Raw genomic sequence first — 21,124 nt, 5'->3', positions numbered from 1 at the left:
AAAAGAAAATTGTAAAGATTTTCCAGACTCTCTCTTCTTTGACAGATAGGAACACAAGAATTGTCATAAGATACTATCAGGAGGAAGAGTATTTTGCCTCAGGCAGTGACTTATGTCCAATGGTTCACAGATGGATGGGAAAGACTCCATAATACACCTGGCAAGTAGTATTGTTGGAAGGAACAATTATTTCCTTATTTTCACAGTTGATCCTCTTAAGCCTAAAGCATGAGTGTTGGGTATCAGTGTGACCTAGCTTACACTGCTATCAGTCTTACTTTAATTCTGCTACCTAATCTTTTTAAAGATAAACTACTTATGTCAATGATTTTCCGGAGCAGAGAAGTTGATTGTATGCTGCATAAAGATAAAATATTTCATTTTATCCATTTTAATAAAATGTGAAAGGGACAGGGAGTGGGACAAGGCCTTGATCAAGGTTCTAATATCCAAAATAGCCTGAAACATAAAACAATGCTGAATAAGAGGGAGGTCAGTGGATGCTTGCTGCATTTTTACTTTGCATGAGCATGTCACTTTCATTTTATGGCTGTTGAACAAGTATTGCTAGGATGTGTCAGCCTGAGGCCTAAACAGCTTCAAGAAAGCTGTGACCCATTGACTGCACATAGGGAAGGTGTAAACTAGCAACAATGGGAAGTTATTTTATATCTTATACATTCTCTCTCTATCAAAATTCCCCTGTATTTTCATGCTGCATAAAGCATTCTTCACTTTCTATCCTGAACTCTTCTTGGGCATGGTTAAACTGTTGCCACTTTGCATCCCAGAGATGGCTGTATTTCATGGATACTTAAAGTGTTTTGCTGTCTTTGGATGAAAAGTTCTAGAATAGTCAATCACGAATTTATCATTGTCAGTATTAATCTCCCAAACAATGTATCAGTAACGCAGACTTGTGAGAGGAGACAGACAGCTGGAATATGTCCACTGGTTTTCCAATATAAAAGGACCTGGGTGTTTGTGGAATAAATGTGAAAAGGAACAACAAAGACAAACAATTGATGGATTAGCCAAAAAATAAGAAAAGGAGGGTGGCACCTCCAAAGGAAGTCCCTTTGAATTACAAGACTGTTACAGGAGATAAATAGATCTTCCAAGGTAGTTTGGTATTCTGTGCCCTAATTAAATATGATATTAAAGCTGACCTAATAAAGGGTGGGGAAAATAGGCTGTAAAATTAGGGGATATGAAACAGGATAATAATAAAAATCTCTACTATATCAGACATGAGTGGATCTGAGAAAGGACAACAACAGTATTAAGTTGCATTGATATAGTGCCTTGCAGTCCAAAGATTTCTAAGTGCTTCACAAACATTCATTAGCCCCTCAAAACACGCCTATGAATTAAGTCTGCTTGATTATCCCCATGTTACTGATGGGGAAATTGAGGCACAGAGAGCCAGGAATAAACTCCCAAACTTCTGATTCCTGGGCTCATCCTCTAACCACTACACCATGCTTCCTCTTTTTTCTAATGTAATCAATATACCTAATATTCATTTAGGTATATGGGGATACATGTATGGTACATGTATTGGCCAATCATATTCCTCATTTTATGAAGAGCATTTACAAATAATGACCATTTTTAATCAACTTACTTCACCAAGAAACAGCTGTGTAAAGTTATGATACTCTTCACTACTTGCATTGTTCAAGCCTGCAGTGTATTTCACATTTGTTATTCTTACTGATCCATTCAGTTTTTGAATAGCTGCAAAATCAGAAAACAGTTATTTAGGAGAATGTGATCCACAGACCATTGGTGTTCTGCAGAAAGCTGTCTGGCACATGGCGTAGGTATTCTTCCTAGTTTCTACCTGCTGAATCGGGTCAAACTAATGTAAATAATTTCCCAGTATTACTTTCCCACAGAAGCAACTGCTGTAATTGCTACAGAGACATCCCAAGCCTATGAATGAGCATAGAGGAGATTCACAAGACATGATTTGTATCAATTGTACAATTCCAGTGCCAGCCTCAAGTGCTGACTTTATACCACAGTTAAATTTGCAGTCGTTGTCAGCCCATTGTTTTCTACCTGTCCACACATCCAGCAGCTGCCACTAAATCATCCTTAGTATGTCTACCAAACCCTGTCCTGGCCATGTGCTCTCTTATAATTAGAAGTCCATTTCCATCATTGATTTCAGTGGCAGTAAGAGCTAACCCTTTAAGTTGCAATCATAAGAGTTGTTTCTAAATGAAATTACCAGTCTTTACTTTCTGGCGTGCTGGTTTACTTTCCTTGCCACAAACTTCTGTCATGATTTCAACTGTGTACAAGATCCCAGGTTCTAGCCCTGGCACTGTCAGGCTCGTGCTCTGGATTTTAGCCTCTGATATTAGCTGGTTTTCCCGAAGCAGTAGAAATCGGAAAGCAGGATTCAGTGCAGAATCTGTGGACCAGGCTACATGAAAGCTGATGCTAGTCACACTGGAGAAAATAATCCTTTGAGCTGGGACAGGTACTGGGAAGAAAAGAAATTATCATCAATCAAACCTCTGGGGCAAGGGGGGAAAGTACCACATCTCTCTTAGAACTAACTATTGAAGCAGGCTCTCTCTACTCTACAATGATTCTGTTGCAGAAGGAATGCCTTTAAAATTAAATGATAGATTATTGGAATTTAAGCATTTTTACTCAGTGTGTCTGCTGCAGTTCGTCTTGCAGCCTTGGAACGGATTCTAGAAAGGCTAGCCATGTTCAAGTATCTGACTTCAGTGACCATTACTTAGGTAATTTTCAATATTAAAATATCTGCATGTAAATTTTAACAAATAAAACAAGTCTAATATTGGCTAAAGCCTGTACCGATAGCAAGCTGAGCAAGATTAGATAAGGAGAGTATTTGGATGGGTAAACTCCAGGGCAGAGATGTTGCACCAGGGAGATGCTATGGGACCCTTGACACACAGAGCAGATGGGTGGGTTCCTCAAAAATCCTGTACTTCCTGCCTCAAGCCAGCAAATGCTGTTATGATGTTTCCTCTTCTCAGTCACAGTAGCTAGCAGAAGTCCCTGGGCTGTCCCCTTTCTTGGCTTTCAGTATCTTCAGAGGAGGCAGCAAGCAGGGGCGGCTCCAGGCCCCAGCACGCCAAGTGCGTGCTTGGGGTGGCAAGCCGCGGGGGGCACTCTGCCGGTCGCCGGGAGGGCGGCAGTCAGCCAGCCTTCAGCGGCATGCCTGCGGAGGGTCCTCTGGTCCCGCGGCTCCAGTGGACCTCCTGCAGGCGTGCCTGCGGGAGGTCCACCGGAGCCACGGGACCGGCGATCGGCAGGCCGCCCCCCATGGCATGCTGCCGTGTTTGGGGCGGCGAAATGTCTAGAGCTGCCCCTGCAGCAAGGGCAAGAGAAGCAGCCATCCAGCCAACATCCTGTGTGCTGTGCTAGGCAGCTTCACAAAGCACTAGAAGGGACTGAGGAGAGGGGGCTGGTGGTGGTAAGTGGCATAAGGGGTGAGGGGATTCAAGAGAGCAGAGAGGAGTGAGGGTGGGACCTCAGGAACAAGTGGGAGAGAGTTTCCAAGAGATAAAATGAGGCCCAAGGAGGTAGAGAGCCTGAATAGAGTAAACAGAAGTTGAGGGGATGGGAAGGCAGGAGATCCAAGGAGTGGGAGACAGGAAGGTGTCAGGAAGAGAATGGGGCAGAAAGGCCGGGAGGCTGGAGTCAGGGAAGGGACAGATTTAGAAGGAGTAAAAGAAAGGATAACGTGGGGGGATAGACACTGTAAAAGGAAAAAGAGACAGGCAGAGATCAAGAGGGTAGAAAAATGTTGAGAAAGACAGTGGGACAAACCCCAAGGTAGTAGTGAGTTAAGGGGAGAAGTGGATAGTGGACATGAGGGGAGCCATGGGGAAGCTAAGGATGGATGGTAGAAATGAGGTGGTGAGTGAATGGTTAGTGCTAGAGTGTGGATAATGAGGAGAGGTGCAGAAGACAGGGAAGGGCTGAGGAAAGGGAATAGGGCAAATAAAGGATAGCGAATGATGATGGGTAAGAGGTGGTTAAGACAGAGTAGAGGAGAGACTAGAGAAGCTGAAGGAGCAGCATGGTAGGTGGAATGCAGAAGCAAGCAGCAGCCATACTGGCAAGTAAGGGTGGCTCTACTTTCTTTTCTGATATAAATAGGGTGACCAGACAGCAAATGTGAAAAATTGGGACGGGGGTGGGGGGTAATAGGAGCCTATATTAGAAAAAGACCCAAAAATCAGGACTGTCCCTATAAAATCGGGACATCAGGTCACCCTAGATATAAACATTTTCCCTGAGCAAAGTAAAAGCAGAACACGTGCTCCTTTATGCCACCACAGCATTTTTATTATCAGTTTGCTTGTTGGCCTGGACCCAGAAGCATAGGGAGCCAGGTGTTTCCCAATATCTCCAGTGAGGAGGAGCACAGTCAGCCCTAAGACCCAGGCAGAGCCAGAGGGAAGTGGCAGGCCTCAGCATAGAACCTCCAAGTTGCAAAATCTTGTTTATTTACTAGAAGGTGCTGAAAGCCAGTACAGTGTCTCCTTTATTTATAAAGTAATCCCGTGCTTTGCACTCCTTTCCCGACTGCTACTTCAAACACTAGCTCCTGTGAGGTTGAGACACTTTTATTCTCTGTTTATATCCAAAGGGTGAATTGTGAGCATTTTATGTTCCCAGTTTACTATATTAATTAAAAAGGGAAGGCAAAAAACAGCCTGTGGCCTCACAGGAGGCATTGCTCAATCCAGTGACCTGGCCCTGATGAAGAGACTGACACTTGCAATGTCTTCATTGCCTGCCCCACTATCACTCATAGCAGCATTTCCTTTAAGGCTGCAGAGGCTTCAGTAAAGCAGAAGCCTACACTGACTCTCCATTTCCTTTTCAGAAAGGACATTAGAAGCTAAAAGCAGGAGACATTGGTGAAAGCAGTGGCTGAGCCAACCGGAAATAATCAGGTCAGGCGCAACTCAATACTACATTAAGTAAATAAATATAATACTTGCAGATGGTGACATTCAGATCCAGACACAACCATAATTAGAATTTAAGGCCTGAATTTTTATCCAAACCCCAACTCTGGTTCAGATCCAAATGCTGAATCAAAAAGGTGGAAAATTCATTAGAACCATTGTAGTACATCTCCCTAGATCCAAATAGATCATGCCTCCTCATTGCCCTAATCACTCCTCATTAGAAGTCTTCATGAAGTTGCTCTCAGATCGCCACACACTTCCCCTCTTTGCTGGGGTTTTCAGGCATCCGGCTGACCCTTGCCTGACTGGCAACTTTTAGGGAAGTGCAAGATCAGACCATCTCTCCCCTCCCACACACACCAAGTTATACAGACTCCTCAACCTATGTTCTCCTGTGCCAGGGAAACACTCCCTCAGCTGGCAAAGGAACTTCAAATAGTCTTTGTAGGCTGCAGCCTACAAGTGTCATAGCAAGAGAGAGCATCCTCCCCAGATCATTGTGGACCAAGAGGTTTATCATAACGTTAAATGGAGCAACATTTAAGGTGTTACATGAGTCACTTCACTGTTTTTGAGGACAGACTTCTAAAGTGTTATAAATCAATGAAACTACTATCAAAACATTGGAAGGTTCAGTTATTTTGGCAATGCTCTGACATGCTTATTTAGAAAAATGTACCTAAGAATAATGCCAAGCCTACAAGAAAATATATATTTCAAAAAGACAAACTAAATTTTGGTCAGTCCCATCCCATACCCCAATACATACACTATGCATTTTTCAGAATCCTGACTTCTTTCTTCTTGTGAACAATTACCACGCATGCAGGACAGTGCTGTGATGCATACTTACTACAATCTGTGTTCGGGAAAGTAGTAGCACTGAAAGCTGGTGGTGAGAAGTCAGGGGAAACAGGTGGCACTGAGAATGATTCTCTAGATGTCTCAGACCAAGAGTTGCTAACTCTTCCCATCTCTTCATGTACATCAAGGGTGGAATTTAGAGTATAAATTGTAGGGTGCTCTGTAGTAGGCAGGGATGTACTGGAGCCATCCTGAGAACTTGCTTCAGGAACCTGGAGAGGTATGTGGGTCTCTCCTATAGTTTTATTTCTTTCAACAGCAGAAGTTGTTTTTGAAACCATAGATAATATGGGCAATGGTGAAGTGTGCTGCTCTTGACTGGTTGCATCCCTGGGTGCACTGGTAACAGTAGTCAGTTGCTTTGGTGCACCAGTCAAAGTCTCTTCCATAGAGTTTTCAAGTGATGCACTTACATCTTTCCATTGTTCTGTCACCACAACTAGTGTTTTGATGGTTGTTGGACCCTCCATACCAATTGTGCTATTATTTCTTTCAAATCCAACTGATGATGTCATGCCTTGTCTCTGAGTTACTGGAGGACTGCTGATGGAAGAATGACTGCTTGATGCTTGTGTGCCACTTGATGGCAGCACAGTAGGCATGTTTAATGTGGTACTCCTCTTGGAGCTGAGAGTGGTCGTTCTTATTTCAGTGATTGCTGGTGAAGCATGCAGTCCAGTACTTGTTTCAGGTGGTATTTCTGTCTTGCCCGATTCATATAGGGGCATCATTTCACTAACTGGGTTCACAATTTCACCTGTAACAACATTGGTATGACACTGAAATGGACGTTCAAACCGAAGGAATAAAACATTCGAATATTCCCTATTTTATTTTAAAATCTGTCAGATCATTTTAGTGTCATGTAAGCAAGACGTGTGTATTTCAATAACACATTTACCCAATAAGCTACTCAGAACAGCGTCTGATAGTGTAGTTTACTGCTCTGCCTTGATACACAAAAGAAACAGATTCAATTCCTGGTTTCCCTCTCTTCTGGTCAGCAGGACATGGATCACCGGTGAGGAGAGCACTTAGCTCCTGAGATGCACAGGAACCCTGAGATGCACAGGAACTCAAAAGCCACCCTTTTGGCTGATTAAGGAGTGCTATTGAGAGGTTCCAAAGGGAGATCTACCCAGTTCTCCCTTCCTGGAAGGATGGTGGTCACAGTGCAGGCCCTTGAGCATAGAAGATGGTACACTGTATGCTCCTGGGGCAAGGATCTTGTCTTATATACATATGTAAAGTACTGTGCACACATTCTGCACTATATAAACGCTAGATGACAATAAAAATAAAGTGGAGGTGGCAAAATGATGTTCCAACTCTTCCTGAAAAAAGAAACTAAATGCTCACCTTCACAGTTTCTTCCAGGCCGAGATGGATTGGTATCCATGGTTGTCTTGCATCTGCACATGTATGAGCCCATTAAATTGATACACTCTGCATACATACAGCAGTCATTCTCTGAACGAGATGCACATTCGTCCCAGTCTGTTATGCCAAAACCAATGTCTCAGTAAAACAATCTCTTTTCTGCTGAATTGAGATATAACTAGAAATAATCACAAAATACTCTTGAACTTATTTAAATAGTTCTCAGTCCTCACAGTTTATCTGAGATCCAAGTTTTGAGTGACTTGGAACATTGACTGATCTTGATATCCTTGCAGATCAAAAAAAAAATGTGTGTTCTAGCCAGGGGATTCTTTAGATTTTTTTCATAGATTTAAAATAAGACATACTGTAAGCTTAAACCAGAGAAAGTTGGTTGGGCATTAGAAAATACTATGTGTATTTACACTAGAGAAACAAGTTACTTCAGATCACTCCACTGAATTCAATTTACCACATCTCATGAGATTTCATGTACCAATGAAGTTACAACCCCAGGATGCATCTGGATCAGCAAGTCCACTGGAAATGTACTTAGGTTTAAACAGACTTTGGATCCAATTTTTTCTTATTTGGAAGAAGTGATGCCGACAGGGAACACTCTTGAACAAGGCAGTTCTAAGGGTGAAAACTCACATTCTTTAAAAAAAAAGTGTCTTTGCAAAAGCAGTAGCATAAAATCTAGTGTCATAGCTGATACCCTTTTAGGCAGTCTCAGGAGAGAGACCATGGATTGGGTATGTAAGAAAATGCTTTAAAGGAGCCCTGCTATGGGAAAGTGGAAAAAGCTTCCACCACCACTACCAGTGATATGTATGTGGCTAAATATAAGACTTAATTCTCCAGGGCGCTCTCTCTGACATCTTTCATGAACACTTGGACACCAATCCATCAAACCCGTAAACATGTGATTAACTTTACATATGTAAGTAGTCCCATTAAGTTCAATGTGATTATTACTCATACATGTAAAATTACTCTCATGGCTAAATCTTTACAGGATCAGAGCACTAGTTCACTTGAAAAAAAAAGACTATACTGAAAATGTAGTCCCAGGTACAAATCACTCTGATTAAAGGACTGGAAAATTGAGTTGCTCAACATAACATCTTAGGCTATGTCTACACTGGCAACTGAATGACAAAACTTTTGTCTTTCGGGGGCGTTCAAAAAACATCCCCCACCCCGAAAGACAAAAGTTTAGCGGACAACAACTCTCATGCTGACAACACTAACGCTGCTCATTGGAGGTGGAAGTTTTTTGTTGGCAGGAGAGCTGACAAACAGCAGCTACACTGCGTGCCTTTTAGTGACATGCCTGTAGCGACACAGCCATGTTGCTAAAAGCCGTGTAGTGTAGACATAGCCTTAGGCTCCTGTTCTGATAATGTACAGAGATTCATTACTGTGATATTTTTTTTCTGTAACAAAGGAAACTTCTATTCTAGAAATAGAAGAGGAAAAGTGTGTGTGCACACATGCATTTGTCTTTGTGCCTGAGCACATGCTTCATTTGGTACTGCCCACCCAGGTGACATTTTGTTTCTCTCTCTTTCAGACTCATGAGCTAATTGTCATATTTTATTTATCCAAAGTCCACATCCATTTTTAAGTTGAAACCAACCCTATTGATAGATGCTGAAGTACCACGATTTACCACATCATGAGGAATGCAAGAACTTCACTAATGTTTTACCAAGGCATGGGCTCACTGTGACTTTTGATAGAGTTTTATGCTGTTAGAAGGAAGTTTCCTCTCTAATTATAAAATAATTTACACATTTCATTACTCATGAGGATTTTCAGTGAGGTTTTCCTGTCATTTTGCTGAGTGTGCCCCCGTATGCCAGTTCCCTTACACCTCAAGACTGAGAGCCTTATTCCATGAGGTAACAGTTACCGCAGCTAAATTCTTTGTCCTGTGCTGATTGGCTGTTTGCGCCAACTGTCTCCCACTCCATCCCCAGTCTTTTCAGATCAGCATCATTCCACCTGCTCTCCATACTTCCCTCCTCTCTTTCCTCCCATGCTATTACCCCTCACTTCAATGTCCCTTATCCCTTCCTTAGGGCTTGTCTATACTTGAAATAGCAATTCAGAGTAGACACTCACTACAACAACAGGAGGGGTTCTCCGATCAGCGCAGTTGAATTCTTCTGCTGACCTAGTGCTGTCTACACCGGGAGTTAAGTCAGTTTAACTATATTGTTCAGGGGTCTGGGTTTTTTAAACACCCTGAGAGACGTAGCTGAGTTGACTTAATTTTTGAGTGTAGACTTGGCCTTAGTCTTTTCATCCAGCTAATCCTCATCCCACTCAAACAATTCTAAAAATTCTTTCCAGGCCATCACTTTGTTCACTTGCTGGTATGTTATATTTGCATATGTAAGGGTACATACATATTGTATTATTTTTCTATCTTGTCTGTTCAGACTGTCAGCTCTTTGGGGCAGGGCCTGTCTACTTCTCTGACTGTACAATGCCTAGGACAATGAGGACCCATTCTTGGTTAGTCTATTAGGCACTACCACAGTAGACATAATAGATAATGATAATAAATGATCCCAAAGAAAGATGCTTATGGCCTCAGTACTTTCAGCTATATTAGCCCTCCTGATTTTTTCAACTGTGCTGTTTTAGGGATGCTAAGTTCCCTTTGTGTCAAATCAAGCCTTTATCGTTAGCTAATGTAAAACAGTGTAGATTCATTCACAGAAATGGAGCTATACTGATTACACCAGCTGAAGATATGGCCACACTATTCAGGAATCGTTAGGAGATGCAATTTTGATACAGCTGGAAAGCCTGATATACAAATCTTTCCCTGTGTTTTCAGCTTTATTTTGTGCATTTAGTTTTCAGAAATTATTGATAAACAAATGTTTGTCCAGAGTTAAGAAACATATGAGCCATTTTCTAGCTATACAGGAGAGTGGAGTAGGTCTCTATGCCATTCCAGGGAACTGCTGCTGGGTAAGAATGTTACTTGAACTCTCCTGGATTTTTGAATTAAAACATTTTAGAACTTTTGCCCTCCCTCATCCCTTCACACTCTAAATTCCCATATAATGTATGTGCAGCAAGGGGCAAACACTCCAATGACATATTTTGGCACATATCATTATCACTTTGCATCAGATGAACGTTTGATCAATATATGCTTCAGCTACAGTTTGTCTCTTCATTAATTCCATCCACCCAGATCTGCAAGTTGGAAGGGTGTTTTTCTTGACCATGCTAAATAAGCTTTTATAGGCCATGTTATTCAGAGAGCCAACCACCGATTTTGCTGCCTTTGGCAGCTGTCTGAACTCTGGTTGGCTCTGTGTTTTGAAACCTTATGCCAGAACCATCTGATTAGAAAAAATAGTGGGTACTGTAGATCAAAAGAGGACTACTGCAACATATATTCCATGCACAGTTCCTTAGCTCATTTCACTGGGATGACATCAGGTAATTTCTCTGGCTGGACTTTTATCACAGAAATGTTGGATTACACTTTTTAAAAGCTGGATCAAACAAAACAGCAGCAGCCTTGAATATACAGTATTCCAGAGAGGATGTGTCTTTCACATACCCATAGTAATCCACACACTACCCTCAGCTACCCACTAGATGGCAACCTCCTAGTATCCCACAAAGCAGCGGGGGGGCGGGGACTGGCCAATCCAGGCTTTGCTCATTCCCACATCAGGACCCACACACCATAAACAGAGGGAAGGATGCCTATAGAGGCATAAGATACCCACCATCCCTTCTCCCCTAGTCACTTGGGCCGAGGGGCAAAGGGTTGCAAGAGGCCCATTCTAGTTCTAAGCCTGTGAAGGGAGGTCTGATTTCACTATTTTCTTTACAAGACTATTGCTGTCACCTTAACACTGTACCTTCTTTCTATGTAACGTATTTTTGAAAAAGAATGTAAATGCTATTGCAGGTTATGAAAATACTATTTAAAAAAAGCTCTACCTTCTACTGAGGTGCTCTGCTGATCAACCAAAAACATTGAGCTTCTATACAGAGAAGAAAGCATAGGAGCAAATGTGGACACATCTGTTGGAAACTCAGGGTCCTGTACAATGATTCTAAGCCTCACAATGATACTTCCAGCTTTCAGGGACTCAATTTGCACCTTCAGCTTCCCAGTTTTGTATAATATAGAAATATTTGGTGGAAATGAGTTTTCAATCTGAAAAAAGTGAGAGAAATGTTGATAATACAATAAGAACACAATTAAAGCAGCACATTACAAATTTTAACATGTATGCTGTCTCTATCTTAATATTCTATATATATATCACTTATAGAAAAACATCATCCAGTCTGTGATATAAATCAGCAAAAAATGAGCAATTCAGCTGAGTCTAATACACCCACAACACAGTGGAAGGCCATAACATGAATTAAGAACAGAGAATCAATACATTTTGAATATTTGTAGTGTCCAAGAAGAGATTTCAAAGCTATGATATCTACCTCTCTCCGGGTAAGTGCCCTTGCTGTCAAGCACTAATGGGTTTCTGAAGACTAATTCTCATTTACTTTAAGGCCCCTTTTTGCATCACTCTGACACCCTAAAGGAGTTTTAATTTGGGAGTGAATGTCATTTATACCCACCTTAATACTTATTTGCTCTGCCAGAGCGGTTCGAAGGGCCACAGTGTAAATGAGAATTAAGCCCTAAAAGATTTGATATGTGGCAATAAGAGTGGAGATGGGTCAATTAGCATTTCAGATTCTGGGCCAACTCCTAAGCCCCAATGAGGTAGAAAATAGCTTCAGTTCTGATTTAGGTGGCTAGCTAGGGATTCTCCTGGCACAGGGGAATGCCAGGGTGCCTTTGGGCCAGCTAGGGTGACCAGATCTCCCCATTTTATAGGGACAGTCCTGATTTTGGGGTCTTTTTCTTATATAGGCTCCTATTACCCACCCACCCCCTGTCCTGATTTTTCACATTTGCTGTCTGGTCACCCTAGGGCCAGCATAGCCAGAATCCATAACCAACCTCCTTTGTTCCCCTTAAGAGTAAGGACCAGGTCACAGGCGTGCTGGGGAGAAGGAGAGGTTGGAGCATTCTGTGGTAAACTACTGGACTGATCCCAGTTAGAGCAGCTCTGAGATGGTCTAATACACATCTGAGGTCAAATCAACCCCCAGCAGGTGCTGGGATCAGGGAGTGCAGAGGTGGCATAAATCCATCTTCCTATCCTTTTCCTGAGTTCTGTACTGAACCCTCTGGACCCAAGGATAGGAGCTGTGCTCTGCTATGAAACTGAACTAGAGTAAAAAAAATGTAAAGCTCCTAAGTGATTTAGAAGCCTAAGTCTCATTTCCAGAAGTCACTCAGGTGCTTAGGAGCCTAAGACTCATTGATTCATTGACTTTCAGTGAGATTAAGGCACCTAAGTGACTTTTGAAAATGGGACTTGGGCACTTCTGAAAAATGTCATCTAATGAACAATGATGCTACAGATCAAACTGAATCCTGGCTCAAATGAGCAGAATAGAAAAGGGCAACTATAATGATTAGGGGTTTGGAGAGGGTCCCATATGAGGAGAGATTAAAGAGGCTAGGACTTTTTGGCTTGGAAAAGAGGAGACTAAGGGGGAATATGATAGAGGTATATAAAATCATGAGTGCTGTGGAGAAAGTGAATAAGGAAAAGTTATTTACTTGTTCCCATAATAGAAGAACTAGGGGCCACCAAATTAAATTAATGGACAGCAGGTTTAAAATAAATAAAAGGACGTTCTTCTTCATACAGCGCACAGTTAACCTGTGGAACTCCTTGCCTGAGGAGGTTGTGAAGGCTAGGACTGTAACAGGGTTTAAAAGAGAACTAGATAAATTCATGGAGGTTAAGTCCATTAATGGCTATTAGCCATGATGGGTAAGGAATGGTTTCCCTAGCCTCTGTTTGTCATAGGGTGGAGATGGATGGCAGGAGAGAGATCACTTGATCATTACCTGTTAGGTTCACTACCTCTGGGGCACTTGACATTAGCCACTGTCGGTAGACAGGATACTGGGCTAGATGGACCTTTGGTCTGGCCCAGTATGGCCTTTCTTATGGTCTTATGTTCACTGACTTCATTAGCCTTGAACTCACTTGCACGAGACCTGTATGTGTCCCAGTGACTTCGTGTCCTAAACTTTTGATGCTAATATGGTACAATTCTAGAGCTCTCATCTGCTGGTTTGTCCCTAGTTCACCTGTTCAATTCCATGTGACCTGACTGAGACCCTCAAAGGCTGCAGTTTATCTGAAACACACAATCCCAACCCAATTGCAGTGGAATCCAATTACAAAGAAATCAGACTAGGACAAGACAAAATTGACTTTTTAAAAAATGGATAGCTTATATAAATCAATTTTATTTGGATGAATTGACTGAAAGCCAACACAACAAATATATTATGCTTTCCCAGCAATGAGTTAAGTTGATGCATATCCTGAGCCAATGGAGTTATCTGAGGGATGAATCTAGTGCACTAATGTCAGTGTTAGAGTGTGCTACACTTAGCAGTTTTGCCTTGCAGGTGCTTGAGCAGAATTTTTGCCAGGTTTCAGCCTTTGATTTCTGCATGATCCTGAACATTTTCGCTTTGAGTTTACAATATGAGGTTAGTGTGCAGGTGCTGGGAGGGAGGCCAGGGAGATCTCAGAGACCAGTGCCAGTCCATGGACCAGCTGTTGAGGAACACTGGACTAGATGATCTGGTGGTCTCTTCTAGCCTTAAACTCTATGATTGTATAAGAAAGCATAAAGCAGGTAAGGTTTGCTCAAACTGAGCTAAGGTTCACTCAAAATGTTCACGGATCTGAACAAACTATTTGACTGGTCTGAGTTCTGATTTTCCTGTGGCTTGGGATGGTGTTGAAAATATTTTGCCGTTTGAGTCAGATAAACAGAGCCACAAAAATGCGCTCTACCACAAGGGTGGAGTATTCATGGCAGAAACCTACATCTTGCACTTATGCAAGCAATTACCCATTTTGCACGAGCAAATGTCCATTTAGGTAAGCAAATGTACCTGTTGTATCTTTCTTTGAAAATGTGGTCCTGTATGTCCAATCCTTTTGTTGTCAGTCTTTTTTTAACTTTATACGTACAAATGGCCCCAAGTCCCCTTTAGTTTTGGGAAATTCTGGGCTTGGATTTAGATCTGAACTTCACAATGAAGTCCCATCTCTATAAGACAGAACTAAAACAGAATACCCTATCTGAAACTCCCCACTCTTTGTGAAAGTTCCTATCTGGAACCAAACTCGGGCCTTTTTATTTAATAGTTCATGACTGATGAATTGAAAACACCTTAGATTCATGGCAAGCAGTATGTGAATATCTAATGAGGTATTAGAAGCAATCCTGACCCAACCACCTCTGCTTAAAGGAGAAAAAGCTCTGAAAATAGGTGAAAAATTGCTGAAAACACAACACAAAGAAGCCCGTGCCACATGAGCATTTCAAAGATCCATTAAAAACTTCAGATCAACTTGCAGCAAATTCCTTATCAATATAAAAATCTGAAGTAGAGAAGACCCCTCTGCATCACTGTTTTTCCTTCACTCCTCTGTAAGGCAAAACTTCCATTGACTTCAGTGGTAACTAGGTCAGGGCCCTGATCTGTTTTTTATTTTGCCAACAGCAATTTCAATTGTAAGTGAAGGTCCAAAGAAATGGCCTGAGGATTTTTACCAGACTTTGTAAATGTGTACAAGCTTCTCTGAGACATTAAGTAAATCCCAAATTAAAAACAATTACACACATATATTTTAGTGTTACCTCTGCGAGCAACAGTCTTGAAAACTCTTGATATTCTGAGCTACTGGTGTTGTGGAAATGTTCGGTGAAGTTATAGTTTAGGATCTTTATTGTAACACCAAATATCTGGGCATCTATAAGACACAATATTAAAATACGGATAAAGGAGAAGAGGAAGTGATTTGATCAAAACTGATGTACCTGAATCAAAATCTCAGATCTGGGTTCAGGTGCAAACTGAAACACTGAGGACCAGAAGTGGAACCTCGATGGTGTAAATTAGCATAGCTTCATTGAAGTCAATGGAGCGCCTCAGATTTACAACAGCTGAGGATCTGGCCTCAATCTGAACACTCTGAAGTTTGGGAAAGTTTAGATTTTAACCCCTAACATTTAGGAGTTTTCAGATCTGTTTTGTAATCACCCGTTATATACGAAGTTTGATCTAGAATTCGTATCCAAGTATTTGTTTTAGACCCATCTGTCCCCAAAATCAGTGAAAATCTATGTAGAAAGTAATTATGTGGAATGGGCATGGGGGTTTAGAAAAGAAAATATAATTGGAGAAATATTTAGTGCTGAAGGTGAGTTCTCTGTCCAATAACCTAGTACTACTATGAAGTAAATTGACCACTATATTTCTTAAGTGTTAATGCTAAACCAAGAAACTAGAGCCAGTTTTCTGTTACTGATCTTCTAAAGATTGAGACAAGCACTTAGAAATTCTCCAATGTGTTTTTAAATCCAGATCTGGGTTCCTATCAGGTCATCACAACTTGTCATTGGAAATTATGCTGCATGGTATTAACAGCATTCCTAAAATGAAGATAAAACAAAGTACATATAGTTTCCACTGCCTAACAAACAATAATGGCTTTCATGTAGAGTGTATTATCTGAAATCAGCAGCTTGAGAGCCTGTAGAAACTGCTTTACCCTATAACATAGCTAAGATAGATATTTTCAGTCTCCAGCTGAGACCTTTTTCTTTTTTTGATGGTTTTACCTTCATATCTGACTGATGTACCTGTATTTCCTCAGTCACTATAACCTCTATTTTCTCCTCCAAAAGAGATAAGGGAGGTAGCTCCTTACAGAGTCAAACCATTGTTATTCCTTAGCTGATTAAAGGGAAGAATCCTACAAAAAGGTGACTAGCAACATCCTTACAATGGCTGTAATTAAATATTTTACTTAGAACAGGTTGGAACATTTCTGATTAAATTTTCTCTTTTGTTGAAAACCAAATGTTTTTCAGAGACATTTGACAAAGCTTTTTGCTGGGAAGGTTTGTGAGGTCCAGGGCTAACCATGTATAACCAGAATGAAAAGAACAAAAACCTGACCTTTTCAACACACTTTGTGAAAACATTCCAAAGGTTTTGTCCTCAGTCCAATATGAAACGAAAACAAATTCTGAAACTTTGGAAGTCATCATGAAACAGAATTGTTGACCTCTGGCCAGCTCTGATTTTTACTGATGGATTTAAGAGGTCATGTGGGATCTCAGGAAATAATTTTAGACCAAAGGAACAGCAAAACTTCAGTAGACCTATAGTGCACCTAATATCCTATGTAAAAAATGGCTAATGTTAGATACTTCAGAGCCAGGTATAACACCCACAGGATGATGCAGCTAATTAAGCAGTGCTCTACTATGGGGGAAATTTCTTCTTCACCCCAGCTAGGGACCAGCTTATGCCTTGGACTGTGAGGATCATTAACTCATATAACTGTAAATACTGACCTCATTCAAACAAAGAAATTGTATCTTGTTAAAATTTAGGAGGGTGTTTGGTGCACATGAAAGCAAGAGGGTAGCAGCATTGGCTGAGTGGATGGAACTAGCTGTAATATAGCAGAGCTTTATACAGCTCTTGCCAATGTAGTTCAATCCTGATCTGTTGCAGACTAACTCACCAAAATCTGGCCTTCACTCAAGCAGGTGTGTCAGTTATAATATTCTCAGAGAAGCCTCTGATTTATACCTAAGTAAATCACTTCACTTCCTTGTTCCTCTCTCAACTCAGCTCTAAATCAGACAAAAGCAGGAGCTCCCCCACAATTTATCTTGACTGGAAAAAAGGGGCAGCGCAGCAATGGCAGCTGACTGCACGGCCAAACTGGCAACACCACATTCTAGGTTAGATTTATGTCTCTAATTACCTGAGTCAGGAAGCAAGTGCTTCTCTTTACCAGCTGCGTAACAAAAGAGCCACATAGCTCCGCACAACCCCTGCTGGCTGGTTATCTGAATTACACTGGCATTGGGGTAAGGGGAAGAGAGCATGTGTGAGTGAAAGAAAGCTGAAGGTGGGGTCTTGAAGGCATCATGGGGAATCATCACAGGATAGAGATGTGGTGAGAAATGCAACATTTCTAAGGTGATATTTACCAGTTTTGACATTTTGATAGGAGATAATGTTCTTTCCACAAGCTTCATAGCTGATCTTCACTGTGTATCTTATACCTGCTTCCAGCCCGGACACATCCATTTTCATTTCTGTAGTCTCCATACTTCTGAGCAACTCTTTGCCCTTGTACACTTGTACTTGGAACGTGTGGTTCAGAGTAGAATTTACATTCCAAGATACTTCAAAACTGCTGCTGGTAACACTGACGATTCGGTGGTTTCCAATTAAAGAGAGGTCTATGATAGCACAGGAGAGCATCATCAAAAGTGAAAGGAACTTTTTTTCTAAGAGATGATGTATTCCAAATCCATTATATACATATACTGTTTTGATCAATAGAGTGAAATTGCTCATTGCAAAATAAACAACCAGATTCTACCATTTTTAGATTGAGTAATATCCTACTCCGCAAGTAGCCCCACTGGAGCCATTAACTATACATTTACAATTTGTTTTCCTTTTTTTTGTCTCCAGGATTTGTGACTGATCTATATAAATACAGATACCTGTCCAATAAGACACTGGCTTGAATGACAGATGCAAATGCAATCTCAATAGTACTACTCAGAGTAGAATACCACTCAACTTGAATAAGGATTGCAGAATTAGGAATCAATAACTGAATTCAATACCTTTGGAATAATTATCATATGTACTATATGCACATGCAGTGTTATTGTAGCCATGTTGGTCTCAGGATATTACAAAGAAAAAGTGGGTGAGGTAATATCCTTCACTGGACCGACTTCAAGCTAACAAAGGACCTGAAGAAGAGCTCTATGTAGGCCCAAAACTTTGTCTCTCTCGCCAACAGAAGTTGGTCCAGTAAAAGATATCACCTCACCCACCTCGTCTCTCTATATGCATGTACTCTTTATTTATTTTATACTTTGCTCTCCCAATACACTTCCTCAGCCAAATGCTACCCATCAGGGCAGTGTAAATCAGAGCAGAGCTTGGATCCAAGTTTTCATGCAGATACTCAACATAGAATGGAAGACTGTGGCATCAGTCAGTCACTATTTCAGTTCTTTTTATACTGACTGAACTTCCTAAGGAAAAGGGAATCAAAGTTTTTTTTCAAACCAAACAATGTGGGTGCCTGTTTCAATGGTAAGGACTTGTTCCCAGTGGCCCATCAGACAGATATTTTTACAAATCCTAGAGGCCAAAGACATAACGCCTATTGCTCTAAAATGACTGATTTAATTTCTGTCACTTTATGTTAAATGTCAAGTGCAGGACAAATATGAGGGTCAAAGTCATAATAACTGATGATTGAGTCATTTGTCTCAATGAACTAGACAAAAGGTCACTTCTTAAAACTTTCCCCTCTGTAAAGAAAAAGGGGGAGATTGTTAATGGCATTGTAATACTGCTCAAGTGAAGGAATTAAACTGGGTAACAGAAAAGCTAATCTATTGGGGGGGTCATCCTTAGTATTGTCCCTCAGCTGGCACTGTAGACGTTGTAACTCAAACAGCCTTCAGGACAGAGGAGATTGAATTGGTGATGAACTTAAAATCAAGAAATATTAATTAACATCCAAGGTTTCTTATAGCATTCTGAATCAGTAGATTTATTAGCTGTTGATTTACTTATAGCGGTAGAACTATTGCTTGTACTAACTGGATTGTGTGGTGAACTTGGCGTAGAGTGTATCATATTAAGGAAGAAAGGGCATTGTTAAGCAATTAGACATTCCTAGCAAAACAAATCCAAATTAAACATCATCCACATTTTCAACAGCTCATAAGATTAAATCAGTGCAATGAAAGTAATATAAGTGGAAACACAAATCAGAAAATTTGCTAAAGCCCTGATCCTACAGACACTAACCAACGTGTTTATCTTTAAGCACATGAGTAGTCTCATTGAAGTCAGTGGGATCTAAGCATGTTTAAATTATTTTCTGAATTGTGCCATAAGGAATCATTTCACCCATCACTGATTTGCAGCTATGTCTGACGTGGTACATAGCAACAGTTTAACAGCTTAAGGTTAACATTACACAACAGTTGAGGACCGTAACAAATACTGTATGCAGCTGAAACTGCAAATGGACTTTAAATATGCAGAATGTACTTACACATATTTGCATTTCCCAAGGACCCCACAGATATGAATTGATAATGCATGACTGGATCAAAGAAGTTATTGCAGGTTGAAGCTGAGGCTTTGGCAGATGGATTTGGGGGCTTTTTGGCAATTGGCTAGGTATGGGAAATGGTTTGGTATTGTGGGATAAAGTACATGGATGGTTTTGCTAAAATGATCAGCAGGGAAACAGTTAACAGGCAGATCCTATGCCATCTTCCACTCCCAACTCCATCATAAAGGGCAGAGAGCACACTGTGCTCCAGAACTCCTTTGCTGGCACACAGACATTTAAAGTAGATTAGAGAACATTCCTCGGACTTCTGAAAATCAGACCCATGCTTCCTACCTTTAAATTCTTTCTGTGGCTGCCTAGAATCCCTGTCCACATGTTCATGTTCACAGGTGCAGTTATAATAACCTTCTAAATTTATGCAAAGCTCTGATCTGGAACAAGCATTGAGTTCAGTGTAGGAACATTCATTTACATCTAAGGAGAGGAACACAGTTTTTAGGACAGAACTTACAAGTATCTTGAAAGCAGCACAGGAATTTACCTGCAGTCTATAGCACAGGTAAGGCTAGACTACGTACACAAATTACAGCAATGTAAATCCATTGGAGTTACTCTGGATTTGCACCAACACAATTGAGATCAAAATCTGGCCAGCAAGCAATTTCAAAGCACTTACTGTAGAAAGAATGATTTGCTATTCTCAAAGCTAATGCCACAATGAAGCAATTGCATATGTACATTACAGAAAGTAGTTTGACTTTGGAAGCAGTTCATGGACTGGGACCAACCCAGTGTCAGTTTTACACATTTTTCAAGGAAATGCAAAAAAGTCATACAAGAATGCTAGTTTCCTCAGTGCTGCTCCTCTATTCTGTCTCCCCACCAAGAGAGTTCATCCCACAACCACCCTCTTCATGAAGTCTCTGTCACTCTCACCCCTTCCAGCTCGTGACCTTGAAAGAAAAATATGTATTTTATTGTTACCTCTCCCAGCCCCTCCATTTTGGCCACAGAGAGGAGTGTGGGAATGCCACTTGGGACTGCAATGTTACCACCTCCCTTGAGCCAGCTTTGATCCAATTATAACTCTCCCATAATTTATTTTTAAGATATGATTTCCAAAATTATTTTGACTTTCTTACTATTCTAGGGCATGAGCCAAAACCCACTGAAGTCAATGGGAGTCTTTCCATTGACTTCAGAGGGAGCTGGATTGAGTCTTTAAAGCATTTTTCAAATTGCGTTTTTATGCCAAGTAGTGTTTCGTACTGCATTTTTGGAGATTCAAATCTTCAGATACTTAAATAGCAATGTTTTGGTAGATCAATCAGATTTAGGTGACTCTAGGAAAGTGGCCTAATTATAGGGGCTCATATACCACAGGGATGTGTGCACTCCAAATATCTATACAAATCATATTCTTATTTGATCATCCAAGTTATCTGCAGTAACACTTGCAACAAGTTTCCAAAATACAAAGCATTCTTGGTTTCAAAGTGCCCCACAAAAGTTTTCATTAAGACTATTACCTATTTAAAATGCCTACTACTGTGCCACAAATTCAGGCATGCTTTTCTTTTAAGTCTAAAGATATGC

General features: G+C 40.9%; 1 protein-coding gene across 1 annotated transcript in view; it reads right to left on the bottom strand.

Annotated features, from left to right (window-relative positions):
• The window catches only part of UMODL1 (uromodulin like 1), a 70,211-nt gene that overhangs the window by 30,611 nt on the left and 18,476 nt on the right, over positions 1–21,124 (bottom strand). The window contains 8 exon segments of the mRNA XM_044980152.1: positions 1,628–1,740; positions 2,240–2,497; positions 5,830–6,597; positions 7,200–7,337; positions 11,205–11,424; positions 15,024–15,136; positions 17,397–17,651; positions 19,862–20,002. Of these exon segments, the coding sequence (XP_044836087.1) occupies positions 1,628–1,740; positions 2,240–2,497; positions 5,830–6,597; positions 7,200–7,337; positions 11,205–11,424; positions 15,024–15,136; positions 17,397–17,651; positions 19,862–20,002 (2,006 nt within the window).

Source organism: Mauremys mutica, chromosome 1 (assembly GCF_020497125.1).
Source record: "Mauremys mutica isolate MM-2020 ecotype Southern chromosome 1, ASM2049712v1, whole genome shotgun sequence".
Classification (NCBI taxonomy): Eukaryota; Metazoa; Chordata; order Testudines; family Geoemydidae; genus Mauremys; species Mauremys mutica.
The sequence above is the reverse complement of the archived record's forward strand: the minus strand, read 5'-3'. Positions and strand labels throughout refer to the sequence as shown.